Below are 9,975 nucleotides of genomic sequence, written 5' to 3' on the forward strand. Positions count from 1 at the left end.
AGGGTTTACATCCTGCTTAGCAATTTGAAGTAAGGTTGGCTTGACTACAAAGCAGCTGTTCAGGAGCGTAACACCTTTACCTTGCTGAAAGGTCAATTTAGAAGTTATTCCCTGAAAAATAAGTAGGTGAAATTGACAGAACCAGGATTAGTTTCAGAACTTCAGTGAGAATAGGGAGTACCCCAGAGTATGGCTGAGCAGCAGCATCAGTTATAAGAAAGTTCCTTAAACAGGACGTTTGCCTTGAGAAGTCAGTGATGGTATCCCCACCCCACCCCCTTTTAAAAAAAAAAAAAAAAAAAAAAAATCTTAGTTCTTAAGACTAGGAAACTACTTGTCAGTTCTGGCTCAAAACTAAGTCTGATGATCAAGCCACCTCCAGCTGGCCGACCTATGGTCAGATACCTTTAGTCACTGTTCTAGGCATTGGTTTAAGTCTGGTGCTCAGACCAGGGAAGATCAGCATCATCTAGGAAATGGTTAAAAATTTTTTAAGCCTTTGTCCAGACCTACTGAATCAAACTGAGAATGGGACCAGTCCTACTGAATTCAAACTGAGAATGGGAACAGTCATCTGTTTCTACCAGCCCTCCCATGATACTGAGGCACACTTAAGTTTGAAAACCAGTGATCTAGATTCATATTTAGTTCTACCCTAGTTTCATTGATCTTATGGAAGAATTTTATTCCATGTTCTCTGACCTAAGATCTCTACTAAGTCTGAAATTTTTGTATCAGTTTTTATTCTATTCTCAGTTGAGTTATACTACCAAGCTTAAGAGATAAAGTGACATGAACAGATGAACTAGTCTGAAATTAACCTTTTACCTTTCAAATGAGACGCTCAGCACAGGCTGGGAGTACAGTCTGGTTTTATTGACACATTTGGTCTGGGCAACTCTTCTGTTTCTTGACAGCCAAGTAGGATACTAACAAGGCTCCAAGGATTAGGGTCCCAGAAAGGCCTGCCACCCACAGAACTTTCAAGTCTACAGGAGCACCTGGAAGATAGATGGAAAGGTAGGTTAATGTATGCTAAAACCAAGTGATTCTGTGTCCTGACAAAGACTAGCGGTCTTCTGCTATAGGAAGGTCAATTTCTTTTGACTGGAAAAAGAGGGATTGAAAGGAGGAAGTTGCTTTGGTTTGACTAGTAGTTTGGTTCACTAGTTTGATCTCCTCCCTCTTGGATACTTACGGAGCTTTTCTGGAGGGTCCTTAGTGGCTTGGAGTAGAATCATGGGGCCTTTGCTAGAAACACTAGCAGTAGTGTTCTGAGAACTGTTGTCAAAATTTCTTCCTGTTAGAGAAATGAGATCTAGTAATTCATTAGTTTTTGTACACATAGGGCAGGGATAGAAAGTGTTATGGTACAAGGCCAAGTCTCTCTATAAAGCTTGGTTCTATGCCTTACAAAAACCTCTGAGTATATTAATATGTACTTGAGCAAGTGAGATTTTATATCGGTTACCATTACCTTAGTTTCACCAGGACTTTGGTAGAAAGATGTTAGAAACTATCCCTGAACTGCCATCCTTTTCTAAATAGTACTTTGACAGTAACATGTTTATAATTCAGAGATCTTTCCCTGCGATTCAAAGGTAACTATTAGAACAGAACTTGGAGCTGAGATGCAGAGAAAACAACTTAATGAGTTTATATCTGGTTTTCAAGTGAAGTAAAACAAATTTGATTCACTTGAAATATACAGTTTTACGTTTTCTGTATCCTGTGTTGTACCAAGAAAGATGACAAGATGGCAAATGGAAGAGTGGGAAACAAAGGACACACATGCAGGTGGACAGTGAGGAAAAAAACTTTCTGGAGTTTGAGACCAGCCCAGGCAACATAAAGATCCATGTCTATAAAAAAAAAATGACAAAGGCCGGGTGTGGTGGCTCATGCCTGTAATCCCAACATTTTGGGAGGCTGAGGCGGGTGGATCACCTGAGGTCAGGAGTTCAAGACCAGCCTGGCCAACATGGTGAATCCCTCTCTACCAAAAATACAAAATTACAAAATTAGCTGGACTTTGTGTCACATGCCTGTAATCCCAGCTACTCAGGAGGCTGAGGCAGGAGAATCACTTGAACCTGGGAGGCAGAGGTTGCAAGCAAGCCAAGATCACGCCATTGCACTCCAGCCTGGGCAAAGAGAAAAACTCCCTCTTAAAAAAAAAGAGAAAGATAGGCTGGACATAGTAGAATATGCCTATAGTCTTAGTTGGGAGGCCAAACTGGGCGTATCACCTGAGCTCAGGAGGTCGAGGCTAACATGAACTATAATCATGCCATTGTACTCCAGCCTGCATGACAGAGCAAGAACCTGTCTCAAAAAAAAACCACACACACACAAACACACGAACACATACACACACGCACACACACACACACACGCACACACACAAACACACATACACACACAGTGTAGAACTGTTTTAATTCTACTTCTATTTGCCAGTTGTAGGACCCCAATCTAAGATGGTTCATTCTTTAGAAGTAGGGATAATATGCATTTTTGGAGATGTTAAAGTATTTAATGTTGTACTTTGCATAATAAGCACCATTTAGTTACTATGAGTTTTGCTAGAAGGGACTTAAAGCTTCAGAGGTCATGAATTCCAACTCAGACGCTAGACAAGTACAGGTAGAACCATGTAGACATACAGACACATTGACTACTTAGAAGCATTGGACCCAACAAACTAGAGACCACATTCTAGGTCCAGTCATTCTACTTATAGATCTTTAGTCTGCATTGCCAGACCTGTCAAGCAGGTATAGACATGTTTGTCAACTATCCAGGTGTATCTTGTTAAAATGAGACATAAGATAGGACATAAACTGCCTTGGTTCGTGGATGAATTAAAGTTTATATGGAAAAAGCTAAGGTTGAGGGTTACCCGAACATTTATAGCTTGTTTTAGGAGACATGGGATTCTGAGAAGCTAGTCATCTTTGTTCTATGGCACGGTAAGTACTTAGAGAAGCCTTAGTAAGATGAATCTTCAGTTTGAGTTGTTTGGCCAGAGACTAGGAAAGATTAGACATGGGACTTAAGATTCATTCAAGTCTGTCCTCTAACAGCTTGGATACTCACGACTGAGATCAGGACAGGTTACCACACAGGATGGTGTCTCAGCAGGCTGGCAGACTGACACGCTGCAGTGCAGATGCACCTGGGAGCCAACAGAATTTAGGTCATTTGTAGAATCACCACGCCATGTGTCCCTAAACCTGCTTTGTCTCCCCAGGAAGAGGTTCAGGAAGTTATCAGAAAATTGATATGGTCCAAGTTGATATCACAACAGCACTAAGGAACTGGAGTCCAATTGACAGATGTCACTCATGTGATTGGTAACAAGGGTTGCTCTGAGTACCAATAGCCAGCATTAAAGGGCTTCCTTGGCTGCAGAGTAATAGGACATGGAAACAGTTGTAAGTTGGGGAGGTTCAGAGCCCTGGTGAGTGTCATGGAAGGGAACATCCTACCGGTCCCCTGAGGGCCTGTTTCTCCACTGTAGGGTCCACAAAACTGAAGGTGAAGATGCTGAAGCGCTGGTGGTGAGAGGGAAATGGAAGATCCAAGGCTTTCTGGACAGGAATCAGCTGGGTCTGATAGTTGTCTCCAACGTAAGGACAGCTAAACCAAGAGACCCAGCAGTCAGGATGGGCTTCTTTGAGAGTCTCAGCACAGGTGCGTGGAAGAACCACTTACCCCTTTACCAGGATGGGCCACTGTGGCTGACTCAGGGGGTCTGTGCTGGGTGTTGCCCAACACTGATGTAGGAGCAGCCCCAGGTGGGGGTCTGTTCTGTGAAGGATGGAGACCTCCACGTAAATGGGATCCCGAAGCAACTTCACCACTGGGTAGTCACCAACGCCATAGTAGGAGCCATAGTTTTTATCTGCAAGAGACAGAAATAAGGATTTTAAGTAGTAATTTCTCAGTGACTTGAGGGGCTGTCACCCCCTTAAATAGCCCCAAGCCCCTTAAGTGTCTTGTTACTAACTTAGGGTCTTCATGCCCCAGAAGACTAGATTTAGAGTATAGGCCAGATACTCCAGCCAAGGGGGCCATACCTTTGGCAATCTGAAGTTCCAGAGTGAGGGGTCCATGCTGGGTCTCAGGAAAGGGTGGTGGGAGAGTAAAAACCTGGACACTGATTGGGAGAGAGTTGCTACTTACTGCGTAGCTGCAGCTGACATGGAGCCTGCAGAGAAACAAGATTTTAGCTAGTTGGTTGTGGGAGGTGGGTGTCAGTTACACATCCTTTCTTTTGAACTCGAGGAAAGCATTAAGTGCTAGACAAGTTTATAAGTATGATAGATGTGGTTCCTGCCCTGCTGGGAGCTGTATTTTAGTTGGGGAGACCAATATGCAAGTAGGACCAATGTTTGAGTTGGAGATAGGCACACAGAAATAAAGATGCATCATGAGAAACAGATGCCTACCATAGAGAAGATCAGGAAGACCTTAGAGGTACCCTTGATATGAAGGTGAAGGAAAATAAACTTGAGGTAGAGGGAAAGCCTCATCCAATATAGAGCAAAGCCTGGAGGCAAGGAAGTGCTTGAGGCCCTTTAAGAATTCCATAGAAGAACCAGGCTGCAATCGGGGAATAGTGAGTAAGGGGCTGAGAATGTTAGAAGTGAACAGGCTGGAGATGAAGTAGGAGCTGTTTTATGCAGGGTCCTAATGTTCATCTTAAAGCTTATTTTTTGTCCATGGCTTTAAGGTGTGTGATTTGACAGACAGACTTAAGGTTTTAAAGGAATTCTTTTGGCTACAGCATGGACAGTGGAGAAGGCCAAGATGTAGAATGGAGAAGGCCAAAATGAGAAAAAAATCTAGTTAAGTGAAATAGAACTCCAGGTGAGCTTGAGACTTAGGTCGGGTGGGAGACAGCAACACAGATGGACTTAAGTAATGGGCAGTGCAATTGGTGAACCAAGGTAGCAGACAGGTTTTCTCCTATTGCTGAGGAATGCTCGTTTGTGGATTCAGGGCTTACCTGAGAACGCCCACCTTATGCAAGAGGGGAAGTCATTCTGGCCAAGCCCTTACCTGAAGATGCTGTCACGAGTGACAGAGCCACGGCTCTCATTTCTCACATCCCTAGTTGCCACCAGTTCATTTTCATATACTGCTCGGTCTCCAGTGATCTACAGGAACAGATGGAGAAGTCTTGATCATTTCTGTTAGCATTATGCTGCTTGACTTGCATCTGGTCTAAGCCCTCAGCAGTGCTACCCTGTGGTATGTTATATTTCCTATTACTTCAGCAGAGGCAAGAACACATAGCAGTGACATCCTGGCAAGTTATCGCTTCGCCTTATTTCAGAACAAAGGAATAAGAAGGGGAATTTGAGTACCTAGGAGAGGCAGCTGAAGTGTTACCAATTCCAGTCAGCATCCCTGCTGGTTTCTTCTCTATAGTGTGGTAAATGACAGCCCCTTAGCTAGATCACAGCTGTGATGGTCTTAGCTGAACACCCAGAAGAGATTAACTTTCTTGGTGATGAGGCATTCTCCTGCCCTAGGGACTCTCCCAAACTCCAAGCAGTAGTCACAAGTATCGTTCATGGCCAACGTATTTCAGCTCTCCCCCACTAGTCACTACAACCTTCCCACCCGACTTCCAGAGCCAGGAACAAAGCCCAACTGCTCACCTGTCTTGTGGTGCCACAGGAAGTAAATGGAAACTGGAACAGAACAAAAGCTTGTGTTGCCATCACAGGGTTACACGCACTGTCATTCCTAAGGGCCAAGCGCACAGAATCCAAGAGCAGTGGTGGCGAGGCCACGTTCCGAGACACAGCGATAGAGAAATGGCCCTCTCGGGTACAATGCAAGGTCACTGAAACAGAGCAGCTATGCTGAAGGCAGGTCATCTCTCCCATTATGGGGAGAACCAGATGAAAGTCTAACCACTTAGTTACTTTTAATCCCACTGAGAAGTTGGTGTTCCCAGCTGATAACCTCAGTGCAAGATCGACCACCCACAGTTTAACCCAGGCTCTAAATGAGCTCCTGGGGTTGCATCTTGCCTCCCCAACTTATTGTGTGACCTCAGGCAAGTATTGCACCTCCTTACTTCAGTTTCATGTATTAAGAGGGGTATAGTAGCTCCTACCTCATTTTGCTTGTCAGTTAAGATTAAGATCTTAGAATAGAGTGTGCGATATATTAGGTTGGTACAGAAGTAATCGCAGCCTTTGCCACAATGGCAAAGGCTGGGATTACTTCTGCACCAACCTACACATACTCTGAGGTCGAGTTTATGTTAGAAAACCTCAGCAGGATTAGAGACATACAGAAAGCAACAGCCTTGAAGTGAGGCTCCCTAAACAATCCCAGACCATCAGCCAAAGTCGCTGTAAGTTTTTGTCAATTAGCAGTTATCTGGCACTAGCAATTATCTGGCACATAGCCTTCAAGTCTGAGCACTATTGGCTTTATATCTGGATTCTGGGAGAATGGACAGTGGAAGCTGTAGAAAGGTCCGTTACGTTGGAATCAAGTGTTCTTGGATGCATGGCTACATGGCAGCCTGCTATCACTTGATGTTTGCCTTCTGAGCAAACCCCTCTCCGGGTTTCATTGTAATTGCCACACTTCCTCAGCTGGTTTCAGAGGTGTGCTCACTTACTCACCGGTGTTTCCATAGTAGCAGGAATTCACCTCTTCAGAGCTGTAACAGCAGCCTAGCCCCTCACAGTCTCCTGGAGAGATGGGTGAAGGTGCACATGGCAGTCTATCCTGCGCTGGGATGGAGTCACACCAGTCAGTATCTGGAGCATCTCGGGCTAGGTTTTGAAAAAAAGTCAGGTTAGGTAAAAGTTAGTCTTGAATAGCATTTTGATACAAGTCATTGACTTTGGATTCCTGTAGATATGTAGATGATTGAATAGGTGTCTATTCCATATTGTAGATAGTCTTGGGAGGTTGTCAACATTAAGTCACCTTGTAAGAGTGCCCTGACAGTTTTCAAAAAAAGAATGTCAACAAAATTGGTAGAAGCAGTGGGGGCTTCTTACTCCTTCAAGTAACAATCCTTCCTTCTGTTCTTTAAAGGCATTTCTCAAGCCTTAGTTTGGATATGAGTTATCTGAAGATTGTTTTTGAGTTCAGGTCTGGTTCAGAACTGGGGTGGGGCCTGTGATTCCTCATTTTATTAGTGCTGCCCATCCTGGCTATGCATTGGGAAGGAAGGCAGGTGAGAAGAGTGAACTTAGAGTTTGACTCTGTTCTGACTTTGAGGACGGGCTGTCAGTCAGGCGAGACTTTTTTTTTTTTTTTTTTGAGACAGAGTCTTGCTCTGTCACCCAGGCTGGAGTGCAGTGGCGCAATCTCGGCTCACTGCAACCTCCGCCTCCCGGGTTCACGCCATTCTCCTGCCTCAGCCTCTCCGAGTAGCTGGGACTACAGGCGCCCGCCACCACGCCCGGCTAATTTTTTGTATTTTTAGTAGAGACGGGGTTTCACTGTGGTCTCGATCTCCTGACCTGGTGATCCGCCCGCCTCGGCCTCCCAAAGTGCTGGGATTACAAGCGTGAGCCACCGCGCCCGGCGAGACTTTCTAAAGTTGAGTAGGCATCATACTTCCTGCTATTTCCTTAGGGAAATGCTCAGCTGTCCCTCCAGCTGGTGGGATGGGAGACCTGGGTCCTAGTCTCAGTGCACATCTCGCTCTGTGGAGGTATTTTTCCAAGTCCCCTTGCTAGCTTCAGTTTTATTTCCTATCATTCTCCCTGTGGGTGAAAAGCTCCTGGTTCTGGGAGAGTTCTTCGAATCCCAGCTCGGTCATTCACCAGTGATAGGCCCTTGGGCAAACTTCCTGGCTAGAGATAGGTTGGGGGGTTTTTTTTTTTATTTATTTTTATTTTTTTGAGACAGTTTTGCTCTTGTTGCCCAGGCTGTAGTGCCATGGCACGATCTCAGCTCACCGCAACCTCCGCCTCCCAGGTTCAAGCAATTCTCCTGCCTCAGCCTCCCGAGTAGCTGGGATTACAGGAATATACCACCACACCTGGCTGATTTTGTATTTTTAGTAGAGACGGGGTTTCTCCATGTTGGTCAGCTGTTCTCGAACTCCCGACCTCAGGTGATCCACCTGCCTCAGCCTCCCAAAATGCTGTGATTACAGGTGTGAGCCACTGCGCCTGGCCAGCAGTAGTGTTTGCAGCACTAGGTTAGGATTAGGGAAGGTAACACCTGAAGTGCTTAACCCACAGTGCCTCGGCATTGAGGAATCTCAATTGGTAGTTATCCTAAGGATTGCCCATGGAGGTGAGAGTTGGGACATGATCCATCCTTCATTAGTGTCAGGTGTCACTGCACAGAGCAGGTCAGAGAGGACCAAGAGTACTTTCACGCCCCCCCACCCCACCCCCACAAGATCCTGAGAGCTTCCAGCCTTTACCTAGAAGATCCATAGGACACTTGAGCAGCTTCCTCTCTGTAACCATCTTGTGTTCAGCCACACCCGCTCCTTCAACTCCGACTGGCATGATATAGTGGGAGTCCTGGAGAGACAGGCCCTTGGGGGTCAGCCTGGATGGTAGCATGAGTGGCTTCACTCAGTGTGTCTGGCCATTGGGTCATACTCACCCACTCAGTGACATAGCAGCTGCTATAGGTTGCCTCCAACACCACGGAGCTGCCCGGACCTTTTCTTATCCAGGTGCCACAGTCAGAGTCATTCTGCAGCTTGTGCAGCAGCCCTTCGTTGTCTGGAGGGGTGGGGAAGAGGTGAAAAAACACAGCGGTCAGTCTCCAGTGCCAGAAAGGATAGTCAGCCTTGCCATTAGACCCCAAGGAGCAACTGTCAATAAGAGGGAAATCAGATTTCAGATCAGATGTAGTTATAACTTAGATTATTTCTTTTGCAGAAAGATGCAACAGGGCTCAGAGGGTGAAACTATCAAGACAGGAAGCTAGGGAGACATCTTAGGTAGTAGAGGAGACATATCATTGCTTGGCTAAGCAAGGCAAGTCATCAAACTTACCCCAAGCTATTAGTACAGGAGGAGACGTTGCCTCCTGGCTGAGGTTTACAGCAAACTGGAAGCTCCACGGCCCACAGTGGAGCACACTGGAATAACCTGGTGCCTCAGGCTTATGCTGGCCACTCAGAGCAAGAGATAATGAAACACACAGCAAGATGCACCGCAGCAGCCACATAATGCTACCAGGAGTTCCTGCTGGCTGCAGGCTCTCCACCTCCTCTCCCAAGAGCCAAGGGTCTGACTCCCCGGATTCCTTTATATACAGAAGTCAGGCTTGTTTTCAGCTGCACATCTTTGTGACACTCAGGTGGGATGCCTTTAGAAAGGGGAATTCTTCTAGCCTCGTTTGCTTTGGGGCACGGTCTGCAGCTGCCTCACATTAAATACCACAATCCAGGCAGACTTCAGAGCCCAAGAAAAATGTAGTAACTTTTAGCTAACAGAAAGGAAAGAAAGAAAGCTTCCTCAGAGTTGCTCAATATAGCATTTGTCCCACTAGTTTATTGAACTTATTAACTTCAGAAGACCTCCCTCTAGAATTTTGCACATTTGGGTGTGAAACTACCATCTATGAGCTATGGGGTCTGGGTACGTTACGAACTCTCTGAATCTTGGTTTTCTCATCTGTAAAATGGGAATGCTATCTCCTGGCAGTGGTGTGCTTGAGGATTAAGCGAGAGATTCTACGTCAAGTGCCTGGCACGGTGCTTGGCCAAGCAGTGAGTGCTCAGTCAACATTGTTGGGTGAGAGTTGGGGCCCTTGAGAAGCCTTGTCACCTTCTCCATCCATTCTAGAAAAATTTCTGTATGATTAGAGCCTGTCTTGAAATTCTAGAAAAAATCTAAACTTATTTCCTGAGGAAGGTTGATTTTGAACCCTTTCCTGTTCCTTAGAGGGAATCCTACCACAGCAATCTTTCAACAAATTCCGAAGCGTTTCATTGCCATAACTGTCCTAGAGTGC

The 9,975-nt window shown here is 45.6% G+C and overlaps 1 protein-coding gene across 1 annotated transcript; it reads right to left on the bottom strand.

Annotated features, from left to right (window-relative positions):
- Positions 1 to 873: 873 nt before the first annotated feature.
- ZP4 (zona pellucida glycoprotein 4) lies at positions 874 to 9,186 on the bottom strand. Its single transcript, XM_055234121.1, has 13 exons — positions 9,012 to 9,186; positions 8,614 to 8,735; positions 8,426 to 8,528; positions 6,657 to 6,809; positions 5,673 to 5,860; positions 5,068 to 5,165; positions 4,083 to 4,213; positions 3,718 to 3,907; positions 3,492 to 3,642; positions 3,100 to 3,178; positions 2,845 to 2,847; positions 1,199 to 1,300; positions 874 to 1,001 (listed from the first exon to the last, which is right to left on the bottom strand). Exons 1-13 carry the CDS (start codon positions 9,184 to 9,186, stop codon positions 874 to 876), a joined length of 1,623 nt encoding a protein of 540 aa, XP_055090096.1.
- Between the last annotated feature and the right edge of the window lie 789 nt (positions 9,187 to 9,975).

This window comes from Symphalangus syndactylus, chromosome 19 (genome assembly GCF_028878055.3).
Source record: "Symphalangus syndactylus isolate Jambi chromosome 19, NHGRI_mSymSyn1-v2.1_pri, whole genome shotgun sequence".
NCBI lineage: Eukaryota > Metazoa > Chordata > Mammalia > Primates > Hylobatidae > Symphalangus > Symphalangus syndactylus.

Coding starts and splice junctions, on each gene's coding strand:
- ZP4 (XM_055234121.1), bottom strand. CDS start 9,186: ATGTGGCTGCTGCGGTGCATCTTGCTGTGTGTTTCATTATCTCTTGCT. Junction 4,214..5,067: donor ACTCGTGACAGCATCTTCAG/GTAAGGGCTTGG, acceptor GTTTCTCTGCAG/GCTCCATGTCAGCTGCAGCT. Junction 3,643..3,717: donor TGGCCCATCCTGGTAAAGGG/GTAAGTGGTTCT, acceptor CTCTTGGTTTAG/CTGTCCTTACGTTGGAGACA.